General features: G+C 36.0%; 1 protein-coding gene across 2 annotated transcripts in view; it reads left to right on the top strand.

Annotated features, from left to right (window-relative positions):
* The window catches only part of RBMS3 (RNA binding motif single stranded interacting protein 3), a 1,412,069-nt gene that overhangs the window by 1,101,326 nt on the left and 284,917 nt on the right, over positions 1–25,826 (top strand). For both annotated transcript variants that reach the window (XR_012482314.1, XM_074267882.1), the window contains exon 9: positions 18,956–19,113. Coding sequence is in view for 1 of the 2 variants with exons in the window: in XM_074267882.1 (XP_074123983.1) it covers positions 18,956–19,113 (158 nt within the window). In the remaining variant the exon portion in view is untranslated. The remainder of the gene's footprint in view (positions 1–18,955; positions 19,114–25,826) is intronic.

Below are 25,826 nucleotides of genomic sequence, written 5' to 3'. Positions count from 1 at the left end.
AGAAACAAAAAATGCTAACTTAAGGTCACAAATAATAGCCAAGATTCAGAACCAAGTCTAGTGATTCCTGATCTTAAGAACTTTCCCACCAGAAACTTTGATAGGAACTATTTAAATCAGGGCAATTTAGTTTGGGGAGGGGCTATGGAGTAATAGCACAGAGAATAATCCATTCACAAGTACAATTATGTGGGAAGTCGGGGCACCACAGTCTCTAGACAGTACAATCCAAGTTTCTGTGAGGGTTAAAGGGGATAAAAGCCGAGCCTTGGAGAAGAGCTCTATGGTGTTGAAATGATGAGTTTTAGCTTAAGAACTTTTGCTGGGATCTGAGAGATGAGCCAGTAAAGAACTGGCACTGTATCCCCTTTTAATGTCAGCACCTGGAGGCAAAGTACCTCTAATAATAGTTAGTTATAATTCTAAATATCCAATGATGGGAAAAAATACATGCTGACAACAATATATTTTAATTTGAGAATGCTCTAAAGCAAAGGATCAATACTTTACAAAGCACTAATACTTTATGTTCATCATAATCAGATACTCCCAAACCTTTGTGGACATGCTTACAAAATCTTCTCCCACCCCTTACAATCATAAGCTATTTTTACTTTTCTATTCATAATGTATTTAGCATGATATTTTTAAATAGAATAAGAGCATAATAATTCACAGACAGTGAGGAAAACTCTGTGTGAGGTATAAGACCCTTTAGCCCAGAGGGAACCTGCTGACAAGATCTGATCCAGCTCCCATCTCCCCTAAGGGTTCTTGTGCCTTCCTGAGAAGTCAGGAGGCAGTGATAACCTGTGTTGTTATTGAAGCAGAGTGATACCTGGTGGAAAAGTGATACCAGGTGGCAAACTACAATAGCAAGTTGTTTATGTGATTCCCACATGCACAGTATTGTTTTAGTTACATAAGGGAATTAGGATATATAAAGGGGAAAGACCTTGGAATAAACAGGCTCCATATTTTAACCATTCTCGGGATTCTTGCCTCATCACTCCCCCTTCACTGAGAAGGTATATTTTGACCCCCCTGGCATGGGGACTCTAGAAAGCATGTTACATTTTGTCACCCCAACTTGGGGACTCTAGAAAACATGTTACATTTTGTCACCCCAACTTGGGGACTCTAGAAATCATGTTACATTTTGTCACCCCAACTTGGGGACTCTAGAAATCATGTTACATTTTGTCACCCCAACTTGGGGACTCTAGAAATCATGTTACATTTTGTCACCCCAACTTGGGGACTCTAGAAATCATGTTACATTTTGTCACCCCAACTTGGGGACTCTAGAAAACATGTTACGTTTTGTCACCCCAACTTGGGGGCTCTAGAAAACAGGACACAACAACAACTCATTCAAAAATCATATGTTCAAATATTCCCCAATCATTTGCCACTCATGATGTTTCTAGTTTTTGTTTATAGCAAATAATGTTCCTATGAACATTTTTGCATGAATGAGTCTTTCCCCCCCTATAAATAACCTCCTTGGCTTATACTAGTGATGATAGAATCTCTGAGGCAAAAGGATGAACAATTTTGTAATTTTTCTTTAATAGTTCCAAATTATGTTCCTGAATGGTAAACCCATTTACAGCCCTATCAGCAGCAAACTGATGTAACTATCATTGCACAGCCTGGTCTACAATAGCAATAATAGCTACCATTTATATAGTACTTTAAGATTTACAAAGCACTTTACAAATATCTTCTTTGAGATGAGGAAAATGAGTTTTCCCATTTTCTAGACTCTGCCTCCTTCTTGGCTATAATGTGATATTTCAGTGTTATTTCCTTCACATTTCTGTTTATTAGTGATTTTTAACATTTTTCCAAATGGTAATTGATAGAGTATACTTTTGGAAATTGTCCATATCCTTTGACCATCTGTCAATTGTTAATAATTCTCATAAATGAATTCATGTACCTACCATCACAACAGTAGCTAGAATATATGTATTTTAAAAAATAACATATAGGTAGGTGAGACATTTATTTAGTCTATAGGAGAAAAGGTTGGTTATTATAATGAATCACACTCCACATTTTATTGAAACTCTATGAAGTCAATTTGGCAATTCTTGGTGTCCATGTGGTTTTGCAGAAGTCTTATAATCATTGCCTGCTTTTCCCTACTTCATCTAACCTCAGGCCCAGAAGGCAGAGATCTTCATGAAGGAACAATTATACTATACGTAATGAGGTACAAATCCCGGATCTATTTTCTCCTTGTAACCTTTCACAAGTAATTCCCCATCTCAAGGCCTCAGTAAAATGAAGGGCTTAGATAATTTGACCACCCGATTCCTTCCAAATGAATGACCAAAAAATCAGAAGAACAGACAGGTTCATGGGAAAACAAAAGAAATTGCTTCTAATGATGTGTTTGAAAATTGTGACTTTCCACCAATGCAAAACTCTAACTGTATTTTCCAATGCATATACTTGAAGAGCTTCCCATAGCCCGGAGATGTTATATATGACTGGTCTGAAGTCACATATCCAAAATATTAGAAGTAGGGTTGAATGCAGCTCTTCTCAATTATAAGACTGGCTTTTCTTATACTATACTCCATTGGTTCTTCATGTGGCACAACAAATAGAGTGCTAAACTTGGAAATTAGGAACACCTGAGTCTAAATCTTGCTTTACTTATTAGCATCAGTCTTCTCCCAGCTTCAATTTAAATGGGGATAATAATAGCTTAGAGGATTTTTGTAAGGATCAAATGAAACAATATAGGTAAAGTATTTTGACAACCCTTAAAGCATCATATAAATGTTAGGTAGTAGTAGTAGTACTTGTCATCATCATTGTCTAGTATTACTACTTTTAGTAGTAGTACTAGTCATAATGGTAGTAATAGTAGTAGAAGTCATCATTGTCATAATACTACTAATAGTAGCAGTAATAATCATCCTCATTATGATTGTCATAGTATTATTAGTAGTAATTGTAGTAGTAGCAGTTATACTACTAGTAGTACTAGTAGTTATCATCAACATCATAGTAATAGTAGTTGTAGGAATCATCTTCATCATCATTGTCATCATCGTAGTAGTAATGGTGGTGGTAGTATTGGAGGAGGTGGTGATATTGTGGTAATAATAATAGGAGAAGGAGGAGGAGGAGAGACAATGGTGGTGATACTGGTAGTGACAGGATTTCATTGATATATAATGCAGTAATTTGAAGAGTTCTAATTTTGTCAGCGTCCATATGAATTTCACCTGTTCAGCTCCCAAAACTTTTATCATTTTGTGCAGTAAATAATGGTTTTGGCAAGTGACTAGGAGCAAGGATTCCAGCCTTCTACATCCAAACTGGAGTTGAGCATCTCTGAATAAATCACAATTGATCCTTGGACAAGAAAAGTATCCATTCTGGCCCACACATGAAGTCTTCTCCATCTGCAGAAAATGATTATTTAAACTGGATTAGTTATACCATTTGTGAATGTGAAAAGAAATAGGGATGTGTTAGGAATCTGATATTTATGTACTTTTTTAGTTCTTCCTAAATTCATCATTTCTTTCTCTTTTTCAATGGTTATACTACAAAGCAACAAGATGATGACTGGGACATTTGTGTAGAGTGTCTTGAGTATGTAGAAAGGTAGAAAAGAGAAAGATATATGTGTGTGTGTGTGTGTGTGTGTGTGTGTGTGTATGTTTCCCCCTTTCCTTTGAAGTATCCAATTCAGCCTCTTACCCTCAAAAATTAATTTTCAGTAATTAAAAAAATAGACTTAATCACATTTTTTGTGTATAGATTTGCTTGAATTAAATGTTACTGGTCTTTCTCAGGCAACCAATCTCATAGTCTCACTTCCTATTCTCTGTGTTATTATGTTCATTGTTATGTATTTGCATTTCCCAATTTTTTCTGTATGTTACTTGGCAGTTATAATGTGTTGGATTCTACATTTCTCTCTTGTTCCTTGTAAAGAAAGCTATGAGAAGATATGTCCATGAAAGTGGACAGATGGGTTTGGAGACAATAAAAAGTAATAAAATGCAGCAGAAACAAATTTCTCAGACAGTATGTAGCCAGACTTGCTGTTTTCCTTGAGGTCAGGTAAGGGTTGGCTATTCCTCTCCCTTTGGGCTCACTAGGACTATAATGAACTGTGGAGAAGTAAGAAGTATAATTTGGCAATATATAGTTGTGTTTTCCTTTTAAAAACTATTTTCTGTAGAACCTTAGGGCCCAATTTGAGCATCAGTGCTGGTTGCCTCTGTGTACTTTCAGTGAGGAAAGTAGCATGGTATTTTAGGGAAGAAAGAGAGAAGGGGAAGGAGAGAAGGAGGGAAGGAGTAGGGGCCAAAAGAATGGAGGGAAGGGCAGAAAGACAGATAGAAACAGATACACACACAGAGAGAAGACTAACACACACTCACACAATGAGAGAGAGAGAGAGAGAGAGAGAGAGAGAGAGAGAGAGAGAGAGAGAGAGAGAGAGAGAGAGAGAGAGAGAGAGAGAGAGAATTTGCTTTCTTTTTTTCTTTCTTGAGGCCAGGGAAAGTCTCAAGGTGGTAGATAAACAAAAGAAATGAGTAAATGAATTATAACTAGATAAATAAGTGAGTGATGAATGAATGAATGATACATAGATGAGTGAACAAATTGTTGAACAAAAATAAATGAATAGATAAATGGATAAATGAAAGAAAAATAAATGAAGTGATACATAGGACAGATGTACTTTCTCATAGACAGCTGATAGATAGGCAGTTAGGTAGATAGATAAACTTTGGATCTGGAGCCCTACAGGGAGAATGCAAAGACTCCTTAAAGGCAATGACTGTTGTTGTTCTTGGTGTTGCCATTTCTGGGAATTTTTTGTCTTTTTATTCAAAAGACTGAGAATTGTGCTTGGCACATAGTAGGTCCTTCATAAGTGATCATTGGGTTGCCCTGTTGAATCAAAGTCCTGCTTTTTCACTTTTGACCATATCTTTCACCTAATCAATAAACTCTAGTGGTTCCATATTATCTCCAGAAAATAGAAAATCCTTTGTTCTGATTTAAAAAATCTTCAATTAAGTAGTTTTTGTCATTTCTACATTCTCCTTATTCCATATTTCCTGCCTCTTATACAAATTGCCATTTACTACTTGTATGATCTTGGGACAGTCATCCCTTCCCTGGGCTTCAGCTTTCTCATGCATGGGGTGGGAGAGAGAGGGAAGGCTATTGGACTGCATGTCCAACTAGATCTATGATCCTATAATTTAGTTGATTGAAAGAGTAACTAAAAAAATTCATTACACAATGAAACTTAAGGTTTATTACATCGATAAATGGATGCATTAATTAAATAAATTAATCATACAAATGGGAAGTTCTAGACAAGTCTTACTCATATAGTGAAATGAAATCTTTGCACTGGTGTGTTTATTGGTATAAACATTTTGTTCTCTTCTAGAATCCCACCAAGGCCCCAGAATCTTGATTTTAGATCTCAGTCCAAACTCCTCATTTTACAGTTAAGGAAACTGAGGTTCAAAGTAGTAAGTGACTTGCCCAAGATTACAAAGATAGTGAATCTAAGATTTGAACGCAGTTTCTTCAACTCCAAACTCAGCACTCTTTTCACTGTCTCACTATTTAGAGAAAATCTTTATTGGAAGGGTGGAATTGAATTCTAAAAAGAAAAACAGAGATTTAAAACCATTCTTAAGTACTATCCTTTAGTTATTTTGAAATAACAACAACCAAAAAACCCCCCTGTTATATTGTAGCATGAGCATGATCAATACAAGTCAGTTTTTGCTGTAACTTAGTTCATTTAACCATCCTATACAGAATATTTTTGTGTGCCAACCAAGCAATGGGCATAAGCTTTTCTCCAGAAGCAGAGATTTCCTATAAAGTTGGGAGGCTAGCATTGCTTCAGAAATGTAGGAAAATGGAGCAGAGGGAGGAAACTCATACCTTGGGTAGGTTTGGGAAAGAATTTTCTTGTCCTAAGCAATTCATAGAATGCCAGCCATTCTAAAGCTGGCAGAGAGGCTTTTTTATGAGTTTTCACCATTTTCATTTAATACAGTTTCCAAACTGTATGAATTTAAGAAGCTTAGTAATTTGGTATCACCTTAATAGTAACATTTGTTTTTACTCTAAATATACTTGGAGAAGTCTGTGGAATATTGTAGCTTCTTTGCTCTATGAGCCCTAGAGGGCCTAATTGACTTGAACAGTGGAATTGGATCCTTAAAAAAGAAAAAAGAAAAAAAACCACACTTTTTGATTAATGGCCCCAGTAATAAATCATTAATCTTTTTAGTTCATAAATGATAGAAATGAGATTCTGTTTTTCCCTCCCTCTGTGATATATTCCTAAGTTCTCTTGCTTATACAGTGGCTATATTTTAAAGATCTCCTCATCAATTTAATAGTCCCTCCTCCAGCTAATTTAATATAATGGCCAGCAGGGTATGCATTAAAGAGCAGGAATGGAACATAGCCTGATACAGAGAATTGTCCTTTTATGAAAGTGTTTTTAAAGTTTTACATTTTAAACCTTGATAGAGAATCATAGATTTAGACCTGGAAGGGGTCCTTGGGAGGCCATTTAATCCAATGCTTTCATTTTTCAGAAAGAGAAACTGAGGCACAGAAAAGTGAGTTGATTTACCTAATATCACACAGCTAATAAAATTAGGCTGAGTGCCTAATCTAGATCATATGACTCCAAATATTAAATTCTTCCAACTGTACAGATAAAAGTATGCTGGAGCCAGCTCAAAATGGCTTAAAATACTTTGAGAATGAATAGACATGCTTTCTCTATGCCATGTTCTTTCCCTAAAGAAATTCAAGATCCATCACAAATAGGATAGAGTGGTACATCTTCAGTATTATGCCATCAAATGTTTAATCACCAGGCCTCCAAAAAAAATCCTCCCAACCCACACTTTCCTAAATTTATGAAATGAAGAAAATAATAATTCAAGTACGGATAGCAACATTTGCCTATTTTTAAGGTATAAAGAAATACATATGACAAAAATTTAATGATTGTTCTTGGAATTATGATTATTGTTTTCTTATTGTGAAAACTAAAGCAAAAAGAAGTTAAATAAGTTGCTGAAGCTGAATTTGAATTCAGGCCCTGAGATGCCTCAATGGTATAAACCTGAAAAACACATAAGTTAGACAACCAAGAAGAGGGGATGGATATGTTTTATATGCTGTCAGTACTACAGATTGTTGAAACCAAAAGTAATCATGGAAAAATAGTCCTTGTCATGGCTTCTGAGAGATTCATATTCTAAAGTTAAGGTCTTCAATTTTGATTTATGCCAAGATTTTGACCAATAAGAATTTCAGAATTTGTTTTACATTGTTGAGAATATGCAATGTCTTTTCTACATTAGAGAGAGCAAAGTTGCAAGTCTGAATTTATGGGAATGCACAGAAGTTAGAATAATTTTAGGAGAAAACAGGGTTTGGTCTCAGAAAACCTGATCCTTTTCCACTCCTCTCCCCTATCCCAGATCTGTCTTTTTTTATATATTAGATGTTATACTTGTTGTGGATAAGATATTTTCCCAAAGGGAATTGTAAGCAATTTGAGGACAGGAACTGTTTCAATTTTTTGCTTCTGTGTTTCTAATTCTTTGCACAGGGTAAAGAATACAGTAGGCACTTAATAAATGTTTGTAGAATTAGTTTGAATCAATTTGTGTGGTCCTGTGCACATCATTGATTGTTTACTACTACCAGGAGAATAGAGAGAAATGGTGCTGAGCTTACTCAATAGCAAGTTCTGAGATGATTATGGTTAGGTTTCTTTCTTTTTTTAAAATAGTTTTTATTTACCAGATATATGCATGGGTAATTTTACAATGCTGACAATTGTCAAACCTTTTGTTCTAATTTTTCCCCTCCTTCCCCTCCAGATGGCAGGTTGGCCAATACATGTTAAATATGTTAAAGTATAAATTAAATACAATATATGTATACATGTGATTATGGCTAAATTTCAATGCACAAAAGTGATGTTAGTTTCTGATGCAAACATTCTTCCCTATTGTGCACACACAAAAGCAATTGGAGAAATTATAAAGTAGGCAGCTGGGTAGCACAGTGAATAGAGCTTAAGGCATGGAGTCAGGAAAAACCCATCTTCCTGAGTTCAAATATGTTCTAAGACACTTACTAACTGTGTGACCCTAGGCAAATCATTAACCCTGTTTTTCTCAGTTTCCTCATCTGTATGATGAGCAGAAGAGAGAAAAGAAATGGCACAGAACTCCAGTATCTTTGCCAAGAAAATCCCAAATGAGGTCACAGAAAGTCAGACACAACTGAAGAAGAGAACAACAATAATGAGGTGTTACAGAAAGAATTCTGGAATTAGGAATCAGTGGCAGACCTTGCTGTTACACTTGACTTTCTTAACTGTTTGTTATTTTAAATACTAGCATGCAGTAAAAAGAATGCTAAATTTAGAATCAAGGGAAATGTGTTCAAATTTTGCCACTTAATATCAGTGTGACTTTAGGAAAGGTTCTTCCCTTCCCCATATCTCACCTTTGTGATGCGTAAAATGGAGAGGGTACTAAAAGAAGGGTTAACCTGAGGATCTCTAAGGTCTGTTTCAAATCCAACGTTATGACCTTCATTAAAGGACCTTCTCCCTAAAACTGAGCTTATATTCCTTCCCACTTTTCTACCCCCATCTTCACCATCTATTGTTATCCATTCATGAATGGAAGCTTAGAATGGAAGCCATGAGCTTTCCCCTCTGGACTGATGAGGCTGTTTTTGTTGTGAGGTCACTGGTGGCAGGACAGCCTGTGCCCCCACATGGGAGTTAAGATTACAGGACAGCCAAATCCCTTGAAGTTTGTCCATTCTTTGGCTAGAAAGACCGGGATAAATCAACATGGGATGTGACAGCCTTCGGTTGGAATGGCAGAATCATCAGGGTTACCTGCCTTTATAAAAAGAGGCAATTGGTCAGAATAAGATGTTCCTCTGTGTGTGTGTGTGTGTGTGTGTGTGTGAGAGAGAGAGAGAGAGAGAGAGAGAGAGAGAGAGAGAGAGAGAGAGAGAGAGAGAGAGAGAGAGAGAAAGAGAGAAAGAAAGAGAGAGAGAGAAAGAAAGAGAGAGAGAGAAAATGAATATATGAAACTATTTTAAGCTTAGGAATACAATTAAATTTCAGCAAATTGTAGTCCCTAGAAGACCCTGACCATGAAATTCAACCAATCTCCTGATTTTTTGTTTTGTTTTGTTTCTTCTGGTTAGCATTTAAAAGCCTTTCTCAACCTGAATCCAAATGACCTATTCAGGCATTTTCTGTTTTGTTTTCAATCATGCATTTGGCAGTCCAGATAAACTGGGTCTCTTGCTGTTCCTCACATTTAAAATTCCATCTCTCATCTTTGTGCATTTGTCAAGGTTATATATGACCTGCTCCTATTCAAACCTATATAATATATTCCTTTTGAGCATACTTTCCTGAAACCTCAAATTTGGGTGCTACCTCTTACAGGAAGTCTTCCATAACATCCCCTAGCTGCTCTTATGAACTTCAACTTCTTTATCTGGAAAATAAGGAGGCCAGAATAAGATGTAAACAAGAAAAGCCCTATAGATATTGTTTCGTTCAGTCCCCTAATTTCATAGATGAGGAAAATACAGAGGGAAGTTGGTGACCCAGATTCCATAATCAATATTTCAATATATTTTAAACAAATCATTTCTCCCCAAAATTACATTTATCCATTACATTATCTATGTTTCCCTTTTGCAAATGATCGTCTGCATAGCATTTAGATGGATACCATATTGATCATGGGATTTTGAGATGTCCTGATTTTGTTTTTCAGTTCAGTTTGTAGCTTTATCAAGACATCTCTCATTTGTCTTGAATTCAAAACTTAACTATACAAATATAGAGTAGGGTGATGGCCATTTCTAGTTATACTCGCCTGTCCTGTCTAATGTTTGTCACATGAAAAAAGATCTGAGGATTTCAAAGGAGATAAAAACCAATATGAAGGCAGCTAGGGGGACACACAGTACACAGAGCACCAGGCTTGAAGTCAGGATGGCTGATATTTCTGATTTCAAGCCCAGGCTCAGACACTTACTAGCTGTTTGACTCTGAACAAGTCACTGAACCTTATTTGCCTCTTTTGTAAAATGAGCAGGAAAAAAAAATGGCAAATCCTTCCAGTATTTTTGCTTTAAAAAAACCCCAAATGGGGTTATGAAGAGTCAGGCACTACTGAAATGACTGAATAAATCACTGATTCAATAATGTAATATTTCAGCCAAATAACTACTTTTATAATGGGGTCCAGATTAAGGAAATTGAGATTTCCCACTATCAAAGTCACATCTGCAATGACTAGTACATGGCGCCCAAGAGGACCCTGACATATAAAGATTGCATGACAAGTTAGAGATTGTTTTAGCTCAAAGGAGAGAAAACTTAGGGCCATTTGCAGCTCTCTACAAACATATTAGGGTCTACTTATTCAAGAAAGATGGCACTTGTTCTATTGGATCCCAGAAGTCAGAGTCATGAACAATGGATTTAAATAATACAGATGAAGAGATTTGTATTTTATCTTGGGAAAATATTCCTAAGAATTCAAACTATCCCAAAGTGTTTAGCTCAAAAATTACCCCAATATGGATTATCCCAAAATACAGTGGGTTGCCTCTAATGACAGTAAGTTCTCCCTCATTAGAGGTCTCCAACTAGACAAAGATGTAAAGAGGATTCTGGTTATGGCACCAGTTGAATGGGCTACCCTCTCTTGATCCCATATTGTTCTAAGAAGCTTTGGTTGATTTTGTGCCTTTGGTTTAACAAGAAGGGAGAGAATGGGATCAAATAGTATACATGATTCCTAAGGTGCTTCTGGTCACATATTGACAACATAACAATTTCAATAGATTTGATGACATTGGAAAAAAAAAAAAAAGCAATTTTCTTGACTTACCTTGAGAAATGTTGTCACTGGTCAGGACCCATATCACAAAGTGGCTTCTGCTAGAATCTCAACAGGCAGCTGAATGTTAGAGTTTATGTCCCCCACAACTACTCTCAATTCTAGTCCATGAGAAAATGCATTGATTTTGTTTTACAATATTGAGTAGTTCTCTATAGTTCTGTTCCCTGTTCTAATTGTGTTACCTTCAGGGCATTGAATGAAGATCTATCAAAACATGTGATAGCACAATAGATAACAATGAAACTATAGAGATCTCAATATTGTAAAATGTTAATTTAGCATTTTCTCACAGGAAAACTCAACACTTCAGGGCTGATAACTGGGGATACTGAGGTCGAGTCCATGAAGTGAGCATGGAGGGAGAAGCCAAGGCAATCCCGGAATGCAATTTTACCGCTTGTCCAAGGAAAACAGGTAATTCCAATTAATTAAGACATCCAGACTTGAGTATGTTACTTAGTCACATTTTTTTTTTTTTTTTTTTGCTGCTCATCTCATGTGAAAATAAAAATCTGGGTATCTGGAACACATTCATTTTCAGTTCAACTCATGGGAGGCTTTTGTTTAGTATCTGTTATTCAGCCTTTACCATGGAAGCAAAAGACCTGAGCACACCTGATTATCCCAATCATATGTCATCTCTCCGAGCATGCAGCCTCCTTCTTGAGCCATTTTAATGAATTTATTGTTATCATCAATCTCTATGTAAAATCCTCTATTCTAAATTGTCTAAATTCATCAATTGTTTACTTATAAGCAAAGCATCATGATTGCCTCTAGGAACATAAAACAAGAGGGGGACAAACAACAAATGCTTGACCTCAAGAAGCTTCCATTCTAATTCACTTTGCAGTTTGCATCTTCTCACATACTGTTCAGCTTGTGTGTACCTGTTGGAAGAGGTAGTCAAGTTGTCTTGATCCCATCACCACAGGTTTACTCTAGATAGATCAAAGCATCATCCCTTCTACAATAGGAAGGGGAATTGGGAAGATGATACCCATGATCCCGTTGTATGGCGACATCAAAGAGAAAAAAGTAGCGCAGATTAGTGATGCATTAGGCAAAACACAGACCATTTCCCAGAAGCTAATAGAAGCACCCCTTAATTTGCTGATTTTCTCTGTTTTTTAGGAAGAAATCTCAGGGAGTCAGCATTTACTTGACCTTGGGAGGTTGGATCATAGACCTTAGGGGACATCAACTGATCTCTTTTCCTGAGTATAAACATTCATAACCTTGGTTTGGAGGACATAATTGAGCATTTGTTTTTGCTTTATACAAAGTGGTCATTATCTCTGCCCCACCCCCCAGATGAGATCAAAGTCAAAGAGACAGGGTGGTACAGTGGAAAGAGTGAGCAGATTTTTGTGTGCATCCCAATTCAGTTCTCTGATTTTGGGCAAGTTATTTTTTATCCCACTTTGGGCTTCAGTTTTCTCACTTGCAAAATGAAGGAGGGTGGCATTGTTCCATTGATATTAAAGGTCCTTCCTAGTTTTCAATCTACGGTTCTATTTCATCAATACAGGGAGCTCTAGAATGCCAATTCCCACCTTCAGCTGATACAGGTGGACAACTTTCCTTTCCTTTAGAATTTTCCTTTCTGGAGTCAATGGGATAAGTGTCTTGTTTAGAGTTATATAGTTAATATTTGTCCAAACCAGATCTTCCTAACTCTAAAGCCTCCAGGCCACACCAATCTGCCTCTGCTTCCCAAAGATGCATTTTAAAAATCATCAATTGTATTTTCTAATGAATTGTTACTACTTTTGCATGTCATAACATCATCTCCCTGAAATCATAGTCATCTTTGAGAACAAAGGATGATCAATAAGAACAATCAGAAAAACAAACTCTTTTCTGGACATTAGTTGAAATTCAGTAGCTACCAACTGGAATATACCAAAAGAGATATTAAGAAACAAAGGCACTGAGCACCTTCTTAAGAGCCAAAATACCTGTCTGTATCTTTGCTTCTTTCAAGGAAAAAAAGATAAAGGCTTTGCTTTGGTTTGATTTTTCTGGCAATCAAAATTAACCATTCTATTGAAAAAATAACTAGATTTTTCTCTCCACTGTTCATTTTTCCTTTCCCAGAAAGCATTCAGGAAACATGATGGGACACATGGAACACTGATCTTGGAATCACATAATCTAGGTTCATACAATTTTAGATTTTTAGAGCAGTAAGAGAATTTAGATAACTCCATTTATAATCCTCTAAGATGAAGAAGTAGAGAACAGAAGAATTCTCTTATAAGGACCATGGCCTAGGTTATACATGAAAACAGCGGATTCTGCTACTTACCACTTGTGTGACCTTGGATAAGCAGTTCAACTCAGCATTGCTAAACTAAGGACATTAAATCAGTGGCTCTTAACCTTACTCATGTCATGGACTTCTTTGGCAGTCTGTGGAAGCCCAGAAACACTTTCTCAAAATATATATTTTTAAAAAATACATAATGGAAGGAAACACAAAATTTAACTTAAAAGTTAATGGAAATAAAGATGTATTTATTTTCCAGCCAAGTTCAAGAACCCTTTAAAATCTGGGGGATCTGGGTCTTAGGTTAAGAAACAATAGATGAGATAGGTCCTTTCCCACACTTGAAATGTGATTCTATGAGTAAATGAGTAGATGATCTTTTAAAAGGAGGCTCTAGAGGTCTCTGGTTGTGCTTTGCACAGATGTAGATCAATCATTAAGAATCCAAAATGGTCAGAATCCAAAATGCAGATTTGTTCCAACAACTAAAGAGAACCTAAACAGAAAACAGAACCTTGTTGGGCACTTTCAGACAAGAATGTGTGGGTTTTGTTTTTACTGGAAAAATGAGTGGAACACAAAAAAAAAATGTTTTTCTTTCTTTGCTAGGAATCTTGAAGGATCAAAGGGCTGCTTGTATTTGCTTCGGTCAATAGGTTAATCATGAAGAATCCTTCCTCCATTCTCTCATATTCCCCTTTTGAATCTAAGACTATTCAGCCCTAATAACTTAGTGTCTCAGATGTTAATTATTTTGCCTTTCAGATATAAGTGCTTTCAACTAATTTTCTGCTCTTGAAATATTGAGTACAGTGGAAACCTCTTTCCAGGATCAGGCCATCTAGCTTAGCCCTAGCTTATTTCATCCAACAGCAATTATACACATCTATAAAATATTTCATCTATATTGTTTCCAATTTCAAATAGATGAAGTACCTAAGCCTTCCTTAAGATTTTATTTTTCTATTCAGCAGGAAATGTCTCAAAGCTCTTTAAAATAAGTAAAAAGCCAGGGCATGATTATAGATGTTATATATAGAAAGAGAAGGAAAGAGAAAGATGAGAGGGAGGCTATAAAATAGAGGTAGGGGAGGAGGAAAGAATGAGGGAGAGATGGTTGTGCATGTTAATGAATAAAAATAAAAAACTCAAGAAGAAAAAACTTTTCTTTAAAATAAATATATAGGGGCAGCTAGGTGGTGCAGTGGATAGTGTATCAGCCCTGAAGTCAGGAGGACCTGAGTTCAAATCTGATAAGTTCACTGCCTAGCTGTGTGACCCTGGGCAAGTCACTTAAAACCCAATTGCCCTTAAAAATAATAATAAAATAAAATAAATATGTATATATATATATATATATATATATATATATGATCTTTTGATCTGATGAAAATGTATGCAAAATGCTTTGTAAACTTTAGTCATATAATGTATTATTTAATATATAAATATTGTAAATATAGTCCATTTATCTTTAATATTTATAGGAAGTATAATGTTAATAGCTTATATATATATATGATACTTTTCATTTGTTATTTTAAATATTTCTTGAAATGTTTGAAATAGCCTTCATTTTCATCTACAACAAGGCTCAGAATTTTAAAAACTTTTTTGTTTCCCGAGTTGTAAATTGGATCAAACCAGCAGTAAGAAGAAACTGGACCCAAAAGTGACAAAATAGAGAGAATGGGTCATCCATTGACCTGGTCCCATTTTGAATGGGGAAAAATTCCCTAAATACATAGTGAAACTCTCATGAGCCTGAATTTCACCAGTTCAATGGTATATTTTGATGTTCTGTAGAATATTCATTAAAATTGAGATTTACTATTATATGCAAGGTCTTTCATGATTTCTCTTTCATTCTAGAAAAAGAATTAAGTGTCACGAGACAGGCAAAATCTATAAATTTTTCTTGTCTCTCTCTAGACTTCCATTTGACCTAGAATATAGGACTTCAAGTGAAACAGAGAACAATAAAATGGTAAAGATTCTTAAATGGAGCTTGGGGCCTATGCTCCAGTTCTAGATCCACCCCTAGAAAAGTCATTTTCATGTATAAGCTTGGCCATGGCCATTATAAAAGAATTCTTCTAGTCTTTATGTCTTTATTTCAGAGGCTTGTAAGGGAAGTTATCTAAATTCCCTTACCACTTTAAGAATTCAAAATTGTACAAAAATTTAAATCCAAGAGCAATGGTGGCAAACAGCACCAACCCCCTCAAGAAAAATTGGACAGATTGTCAACTGACTGAGATTTGGGTATAACAAGAAAATTTCAGAAAATTAGAAGAGAATGGTTATAAAAGGGAAAAAATAAAATTTGAGCTTATTTTGAAGAAAGCAATATAGAAGCTTTTGAGTATAATGCCCACCCAATCCAATAAGCATTTATTAAAAATCCACATTGTGCAAGATTCTTTGTCAGATGTTGGGTATACAAAGACAAAATTGAAAAAGTCCCTTCCCTCTAGGAGGTTATTTTCTACTAGGTGATACATCATCAAGGAATAAGTATTTATTGAATATCCCAGGCACTGTCCTAGGTTCTAGTGATACAAAGACAGAAAGTGGAAAAAAAATATTCCAATTTTTCATATACTTATATTCTAATAGGAGAGGCAATATACTCACAAAATATCATAGAATTGCATTCAGTATTAGAGATCCAGAGCCAGAAGCTGTTTCATGAAGCATTTACTAAAATTCCTTCATTTACAAGTGAACTAAGTAAGGCCTAGGAAAGTTATTACCTATGGCCACATGGGGAGTCTATAACAAGCATAGGATTTGAACTCAGACTTTTCTATTGAATAATTATATGTGTGTATATATATATATATATATCATATATATGTGTATACACACACACACACATATATATGTGTGTGTGTGTGTGTGTGTGTGTGTGTGTGTGTGTGTGTGTGTGTGTGTATGTATATATAAATATACTGGGGCAGCTAGGTAGCACAGTGAATAGAGCATGAGCCCTGAATTCAGGAGGCTCTGAGTTCAAATGTGATCTCAGACACTTAACACTTCTTAGCTGTGTGACCCTGGGCAAGTCACTTAGCCCCAATAGCCTCAGGGAAAAAAGTATATAATTATACATGTATATATATATATATATATATACAAAATTATACATATATATATGTGTAAGTACAGTTATGATAATTATATATGTACACATACATATATTTAGGTTTCATAGATTAAAACAGACTCTTGGGTCACTTTATTGTATAGCTAACAAATATACTTTAACTTTTATTAAAGGATAAAGGTAACTTATGTATCTCTCTTTTGGGGGGGTGTATTTAAAATGCAGTATTCCATAGTTATATCAACATGCATAATTTGAATTCCAGGACCAAGTCTGCCTTTTGAATAGCAGGATTTCGTGACAAATACCACTGTGAAATGGCCACTCTTATCAATGCGGAAGAGCTTTTCCATGCTTTCAGGGACTTTGATTCATAGATGAAGTTATCATGAATGAAAGATCATTTCCTTAAAACTCTGGACTCTCTAGAGAACATAATAATGGCACTTACTTTTATTTTTAAGCACATTTATTTTAATATTTTTATTTTTTTTGTTTTTTATCACTCATGTTTCCCCTGCATCCCTTTCTCTCTCCTTCCCTAGCCCTTATAAAAAGATGTTTTAAGAAAAAGAGGCTATAGCATTTATTATTTATTAAATTATATTCTTTCATGCAGAGATTATTAGGAATTCTGGAAATTGGAAGGCTAGGCTTTGTTCTTTAGGGGACAATGATAGAATTCTAGCAATACACTCTAACAAAAAGAGCAAATCTGAGTCCTTGTCTATTCTAAGAACTAATGAGCTGGTGATGTCAGGCAAGTAACTTGTCCATTCCTCAGTTTGCCAGTCTGTCAAGTGGGAATCATAATACCTGCCTTATTTAATTTGCTGTTACATGGATATAATGAAACATACTAGGAAGCCCTTTATGCTTCCTCTGGATGATATAAGAATACCAAAGAAATAATTACATCATCCATCAGCTGTCCCTCATCCTTTTCCCATGACTAAACCATTTTGGTTTGAACTCTTACTTCTCTTTAATGATGATTTTCCCTCCCATTCCCATCAATAATTTTCCAATCTTTAATAAGTTATTGCTTATAATATGACAAACTAGATACCATTTTCTGACCCATTCTGATAAAACAACAGCAACAGTATAATGGATAAGAAAATGGATAAGAAGTAATGAATAAAAAATACAGACTGAAACTTGAGATTTATATAGATTTAGACTTAAGTGATTTTTACCTTTTTTTCTTTGTTCTACATACTGCATCCTGGGGAAAAATATCGTCTGTTTTAGAAAGACTATTTCTCTCTATGTTCTTTTATCAAAATGAAGTCTCTTCTGTCTCAGTGGCAAATCTTTTCATAACTCACTTCCTCAGTAGCTATTGTCATTGTTTTAAAGGTTCAAATTAGTTCTATTATTTAAACTTTCAATCCTTACTTATTGACTTTTCATTACTGTGAAGTTCCATGGTGTTAACTTCGTTGTGAACCAGGACTTGAATTATGCCTGAACCTTGAAGGAAATTTCTATTTAGGGGATGGCATAAGCTTGAACAAGTCAGTCAAGGGTCCTGGATCTGGAACTAGAAGTCCCTTCAAGGATATCCTATGTCACATACTAATTTTATACATGAGGAAACTGAGAGGCTCAAGGAGATGAAATGATTTACCATGGTCACAAAGCTATCATGGCGGACTTCTACTACTGACCCATGCCTTCTAATTTTATACCAACAATTTTTTCTAATGTAAAACTTTGAACTCAAAGGAGGGAAAGGGAGAAATGGAAGAGAATGCTGTTGAGGAAGACCAAAAGAGAAAGTAATGTTTTTGATCAGGAATGGCCAGTTAGTGGAGTTCAGTTTGTCACATTGTAAGCCATAACTCATTATAAATGGGGAAATTGTGCAGGAAAAGTAGAGAAAGTTGTCATCACAAAAAGCAAGAGTTTAAAACCAAAATGATTTGGTCATGAAAAAAGGATGGAGGGACTGATGGTGGATGACCTGGCTATTTGTTTGATGTTTATATATCATCCAGAGAAAGCATGGAGGGCTTCCCAGTATGCTGAGATATATGTATATTGACACATAAGCATACTTTGGGTAAACTTACAGATAAGAGTCCCACAGATGAAATATGGGTGGGTAATCTTTCTTTAGAGGGAATATCCACTCCTAGGTCTTTTGGATTATTTTAGAATGAAGGCTGGGCTAATGGTATTGTCCCCAAAAAGGATAACAGTGGTGATTTAAGAGGAAAATAGTTTCAGTTGAATGGTAGAGACAGGATTCAGAATTCCTGACTTAATCTGAGGGGCAAACTAGATGCCTCACCCTTCAACAATCCTTTTGTATTTATTTTGTGACTCTTTTGAATTTGTACCCCCCAGGAGAATGTAAGCCCTATAAAGGCAGGAACTATTTCATTTTTGTTGTGGTATCACTAGAACTTAACATAATGCCATTTAATAAAAAAAAATACATGTTGAGTTTAATTGACTTGCATTTCAGGAGCCCTGGGAGTGTTATTTTATCCTTAAGTTCCCCCTAAGTAGACACTGAAATGTGTAATATAATTGTTTCTGTTCTTTTGTTTTGTTTTGTTTTAGCAACAAGAACAAGACCCCACAAACCTATACATCTCCAATTTGCCCATTTCCATGGACGAGCAGGAATTGGAGAACATGCTGAAACCCTTCGGCCATGTCATTTCCACCAGAATATTAAGAGACGCCAATGGAGTCAGCAGAGGTGTCGGATTTGCCAGGTGAAATTCTTGCTCCAATTATTCAGTTCTTTCCTTCTTTGTTCCCTTTAGTGTTCATTCCGTTCCCCATCTCAGAGACTCAGAGCTCTGACATCTGCAGAGTTGAAAGGGGCTTTCAGCCTCTCGTGTGGGTGTTTCTGTCTTTGATCCGATGAATGGCACCATGAACATATATCTATTCCATTGACTAGCTTGTGTTTGGATGGTGTGCACGTGTGGGCAAAATCTTAGATATTTATGCTATTTACCCCTCCTCCCATTGTCTCTGCCTGCCTTTGTTTCAGCAAGCTTAGATCCTGCCAGGCTGTGACATAGATAATAAATGCCCAGTATCCAACAGTAAAATAACCCACATGGTGAATAAAGTCCTCAAAGGCTTTCACGTAGATTTCCAAAGAAAGGAAGGTAAATTTCCCAGGAGGAAGGCGAGCGAGAAGGAGGTCTATCTAGAAAAACCTAAATTGTTGGGAAGCCCCAAGGATTCCAGAGCCTTCCAAGAAGGTCAGGGGAATATTTGCATTTGAGAGGCCAAGGCTATTTGGTTTTTGATGTTTTAGGCAGAGCAGAGGAAACGCTGATAGCATTTGTGTCATTGATGGGGAAGGAGGGTTACTTTTCATTTTAACTTTGAGAAAATGTTTACAAAAGGGGGCCGCAGCCAGGAATGCGGTTAAAATGATTGCCCCTGCTGTGCTTTCATGAAGATAAAAATAGGAAAGGCTGAAAAGAGGGAAAGAAATGGAGCTGGGAAGAAAAGGTAAGAGAGTGATTTTAGGGTTTGGGCGATGATCAGTTCGCATTTTCCTGGGTCTCCAGCTAGAAAACCTGATCCTCCTGTTTTTCTGATACTTATGATTCAGTCAGATATTTCAAAGGGAAAAAAAAAAGACTTTTTTTTTCCCCTCATGACTTTCCCTGGATTCATCCCTATCCATCTCAATGGTTTTATGCTCCTCTGCCTATGTTCTGTTGTGCCCTATTAAACCCTCATCCTGGAATCCTTCTTTTCCTGTTGTTTTCTTCTTTTTGTCCTCCAGAAATCTGGATCCCTCCAGCATACACTCCATCCCAGACCACATCCTCAGGAGGAGAGATTCTCCTCATATCTCTAAGCTGGGAGGATAAGTTGGTATGCCCCTCCACGCCATCTTTCTGTTGCAGCCAATATTCTGCAAAGTCTTCCCATGAGATTTATTCCATCTAGCTCTATCGCCCAGCCTAGGCCCTTCTATCAGCCCCCAGGTTATTTTCACTTATTTCTCATTAGTTCTTTATCAGCCTTCCTCTTTACATCACCTCCAGGCCCCATACTTGGCACTTCCTAAAGAAATATCTATGTTTTCTCCCAAAATTCCAGCTTCTTCAAGTCCTATATTTTACCCAATGACTTAAGCGTGCCTTTGATGTTTCTTTGGCTGTTGGGTAGCACAATCTGGAGTCAGGAAGATTTATTTTCCTGAATTAAAATCTGACCTCAGACACTTACTAGCTGTGTGACCCTGAGCAAGTCACTTAACCCTGTTTGCCTCAGTTTCCTCATCTGTAAAAATAAGCTGGAGAAGGAAATGGCAAACCAGGCCAGAATCTCTGTCAAGAAAATCCCCAATATGGGTCATGAAGACTTGGAAACAACTGAAAAAAGATGTCTCAGTCATTAATAATTATATGTCACTGCCATCATCTTAAAAGGTGAAATTGCTTCTCTGAAAGTCATCTTGTGGTCTTTCCATCATTCATCTTCATCATTCCTCCTAAACTCATTCTTCATCATTATCACAATCCCTAGTCCAAGGACACTTAATTCTTTTTTTTTTTTTTTGCCCATAGGCCCCTTTGGGCAGGAGTGTGATGAAGCCATTGAACTCCTTTTCAGAATAATATTTTAAATGCATAAAATAAAATACTCAGAATTACAAAGAAAACAATTTATATAAAATATCTATTGTTTAAAAAAAAAAAAAAAAAAAAAACTATGTTCACAGATCTCAGGTTAAGAACTCCCCTAGGCTCTCTATTTTCCTGCTCTATCCTCACTTGCCCTACTTTACTTTACTTGCCTTGACTTTACATTTCATTGTTTTAATGCTACACTGTTCTTTACCCAGGAATCCTTTAGCAGCCAAGTCCCCAGGGGAGAAAGCATTGGATCTAAAGTTAGAGAAACAAGGTCAAATCTTGTTTTAGACACATAGCTGTGTGAGTCTAAGGAAGAAATTTTTCTCTCTTGCCTCAGTTTCCTCATCAATTAAATGAACAAAAGCTCTGATTTCCTAGGGTTGCTCAAAGAATAAAATGAAATATTTGTAAAATACTTTACAAAATACTAATGTCTAATGTGCTAAATAAATATTATTAATCATCATTATTATTACTCCCTTATTCTACACAGTTATAATAGTTTTAGAGCTAGAGGATTCATCTGCCCTAACCTCTTCATTTTACTGATAAGCCAGCGAAAATTCAGAGAGGTTGATTGACTCATTCAGGGTTATGCAGCTCATAGGTATAAAAGGCAGGATTTTAAACTTGGGTCTTCCCAACTCCAAATGAATGATTTGACCCATTATTCCATGCTGCTTTTCATCTACAGAACTAAATTATGAGTGTGATTGCTGATCTACTGGTAGTGATTGCTGAAATGAGGTGGTCAAAAATGGCAGAGAAGCCACAGTATTGTCAAATGGCAAATATTGAACTGCTTTTCTAAAGAGAAAAGAGGGTTATCTATACACTGGAAGTCAAGGAGTTTTACATCAAATCTCTGGCCTAAAAACATGACCAAGAATCAAAGTGATTAGAAAACATATATTTTAAAAATATTATTTGTCTTTGGAATGAAGGAGGAAGAGAGTTTGGGGAGCTGTGATCAGAAAGATTGAACCCTAATACATCAAATGAAAGATCATATCTGATAAATCTTGTTTCATTTTTTGCTATAGCCATTAATCACTCAGTTACTCCAGAAGCATTTACTTTTTGTTTATTTTGTTTTATTATATTTATTTTTTTATCTTTCAACATGAAAAGCAAAAACCCAACTAATCATAGGAACATCATACACTTAGTATATACTTTGATTTCAGCAAAGCTTTGGTGTTACTGTTGTGTACAAGATAGAATAATGTGTCTTGTAATATAATTAGGTGGATTTAAAACAGGTTTAAGGATTGGACTTAAAGACTCTTCATTAATGGATCAATGTCAGCTTAAGAGGGCATCTCCACTGGAGTGCTTTAGGCATCTGTTCTCTGCTCTTTGTCACGTAGCATTTTTATCAGAGATTGGAATAAAGATATCAATGATATGCTCATCCAATGTGCAGTTGACATGAAGTGCTAACATATTGGGTGACAGAATCAGGAAAAGATGATGAGGTTTTAGACTTCTTTTCATGCCATCAGTGTGGCTTTGAATGTAAGAAAACAAAATATCAATATCAAAGATGTATTCCAATCTACACCCAAAGAGAGAACCATGGCTGCTGAGTGTGCTTCACCACATAGCATTTTCACTCTTTTTGTTGTTGTTTGCTTGCATTTTATTTTCTTTCTCTCTTTTTTTTCCCATCTGATTTGATTTTTTCTTGTGCAGCAAGATGATTGTATAAATATGTATGCACATATTGGATTGAACATATATTTCTACCATGATCAACATATATTGGATTGCTTGCTATCTAAGAGAGGGGATGGGGAAAGAGGGGGAACACAAGGTTTATGTTGAAAAATTATCCATGCCTATGTTTTGAAAATAAAAAGCTTTAATTGGGAAAAAAAAGAAGTATTATAGCTTTTCACTTATTAAAAGATGGTATGCTCCTAAGGAGCAGGGTCTTTTGTTTCCCACCTTTCTCTGATTGAACGGTACTATAATATTGGTTGATAATTCCTTGTACATAGGCCATAACCTTGTTAAAATTATGAAGTCATAGTTTCTTACTCTAGTTTAATAAAAATAGGTAGATACTTAATAATTAATACCTTCTCTTTAAGTTTACTTTCTATATTCTTTGTGTGTATTCCATATGCTACTATGTCTCAACATATTGTCTTCTCTAGTAAAATGTAAGCTTCATGAAGTCAGGGGCTCTCGGATCTTTCTTTGTATCCCTGGTATTTAGCACTAGTATTGCTTAATAAAAACTTTTTGGTGATTGGTTAATTCAGATTTTTACGACTGAGTCAAATACAGATTATATGCTTAAGATTTGGAAGGGACCTGGAAGATAATTCCTTTTAGATCTGAGATAACAAAGAACCAAGAAATGGGAATGCCTTGTCCAAACACCTGCAGGTAGTCCCCAGCAGGCTAGATATTCTGGGAGGAAGAACAAGAAGAAGTGAGCTCATTCCCTCAACATTATCATCTTTACAAATCATTCTTCCTCCTGGAAAGCCAGCATACCTCCAGTTCTGCTCGAAGAATTTCTTAGTTTGGCTGGAGCAGCAAACTCATAACTGTCAGCTCAATTGCTGTCCATAGCCTCATTTATGAGTGTCCAGAGCTCTGAGCTCTTGCTAACTGGCTCAATATGCATCATTTTTACAATTGGCCATTTTCAAACTTTTCCAACAATGTGATTCTCATTTCTGGTCCCTGGGTCGCAATCCCAAATCAAGGTGGATGGGTGGGAGAGAATCCTCATTATTGTGTTATTTGGAAGCAACAGTGCATCCTTTTCCATAGTAACCTCTTCTAAGCAGCAGAGGGGTTCTCATTTTATTTTGAAAATGCCCTACTTCAAAGCATCATTGATCTTTATGCTAGGAAGGCCCATGGGCTGCTCAATTACAGGCCTTTGAAACCTCCAGAAGCATCTAAAAAGCACTCGCAATTAGGAACATCCTTTTATTCATTTTTTTTAACTGTTCTTTTACACTCTTATAACTTAAAACAACTTCGTAAGATTCACCCCCTAGGCGACATTTTACAGCCAGGTCATAAACCTTTGAAAATATAAGTTTATGATGGAAATGCTGACAGTCTTACCCTCATCTACTACTGTGAGCATTTGTAGCGGGCGCCAGCAGAATATCTTACCTGTGAGCCTGGAGATCATAACATAAATCAGCCCCAGCCTGGGGAGAAATTTTTGGCATATTTGTGTTATCCACTTCCTTTTCACAGAAATATGAGATTAATTGTTCAACCTAAAAAAAAGAAAAAGAAAGAAAAAGGAAGGAAGGAAAGAACAGAGGGGTGGGGGAAGGAAGGGAAGAAAGGAAGAAGGGAAGAAGAAAGAAAGAAAAAAGGAAGGAAGGAAGGGAGAGAGAAAGAAAGAAAGAAATGTCATATTAAAGAAATATTTTGGGACAGCTGGCAGATAATGACTTTAAGGAGGGAGGCTAGGAGGGAGAAAGTTCATAGGGAAGTCACCTTCAACATCTTGGAGGATTGAAACAATGAAAAACAATGAGTTGCTTGGCTTCTGAGAGCCCAGATCCCGCAAATACTTTGCATTTTCCAAGGTTCTTTTTAAAATTTAATTCGATTTTACACTTTAGTCAGCTTTCATGATGTGAGAGACAAGGGGTTTCCCTGGTGAATGAAAATGTTTCTTAAGTAAATTATATATGTATCCTTTCCTTCCTCTAAGAAAAGAAAGGAGACTCTAATGGAAGCCACTTTATATAAATATAACTTACAAACAGATATGAATGATGAGCTTTTTTTTCCTTCTTTTCTGGTATTTTCCAATTATAGGCACACATTTAAACCTAGATATTACAAAGAAACGATTAACAAACACTGAAAGAAAGAGTTCCTTCTCCTAAAATGTATCTGGACCAATAAAATCACAGATCCAATCCCTGTTCTGAAGGACCCTTAATCACTTAGTGATTTGTAAGAGGCAGCATGGTTCAGGGGGGATGTCATTGGCTTTTGGAGTAATTTTGAACTATGTTCAACTACTGCTCCTGTTATTTACTATCTATAAGATTTAGAAAAAATTATAACCTCTCCGGGATTTTATTTTCTTATCAGTAAAACGTTGAGGTTAAATTGGTTGACCTTAAAGGTCTCTTCTAATTTTAACTGCAAACTCCTTTTGTCCAAGATAGGATTGGGCCTGTGCTTTCACTGGAATGCCCAGATGTGGAAACTTTTTTAACCAACCATTTTGGTCAATGTATCATCTTAGAAAGTTGCTTAGAATCCTAAAATTGAGGGACTTGCTTAAGTGCGCACATCTTATAGGTGAGAGGAGGGACTTGAACCCAAGTCTTCTTGTACTGTCTCGCTAATGCACACAAATGGAGTGGAGTGAAGAAGAATAATGCATTTAAAGAGAGTGTCCCCAAAGTGTTTGTTCCATTTTAAGCAATTTAAAGTTTGTGATTCTCTTTGCAAGTCATATTTTGTTTGAGTTTCACAACAACCATTTGAGATTCAACAACAGATATTGTTTCCATGTTACAGATGAAGAAATTAAGGCTCAAACAGATTAAATGGTAGCATAGCTATTGCCAGAGGCAGTATATGAACTTAGATCTCCCAGATTTCAAGTTTGGTATTCTATCTACTGTGTCATGCTTTACCTCAAGTGAAAGGGAACTCTATTTTAGTCCTTTTATTGACTTTAAAGTTTCCCTCAGCTTTCACAATAAGTATAAATAATTTTAAAATACCACCTTTTATATTTCTTCTTCTAGGACTCTGTCTCATTTCTTTTTTCTCTTCTTATCCATTTTTTAAACTTTTCATTACGCACT

The sequence above is a fragment of the Sminthopsis crassicaudata genome, chromosome 5 (assembly GCF_048593235.1).
Source record: "Sminthopsis crassicaudata isolate SCR6 chromosome 5, ASM4859323v1, whole genome shotgun sequence".
Taxonomy (NCBI): Eukaryota; Metazoa; Chordata; class Mammalia; order Dasyuromorphia; family Dasyuridae; genus Sminthopsis; species Sminthopsis crassicaudata.
Note: the sequence above shows the minus strand (reverse complement) of the source record. Positions and strands in the feature narration are given on the sequence as shown.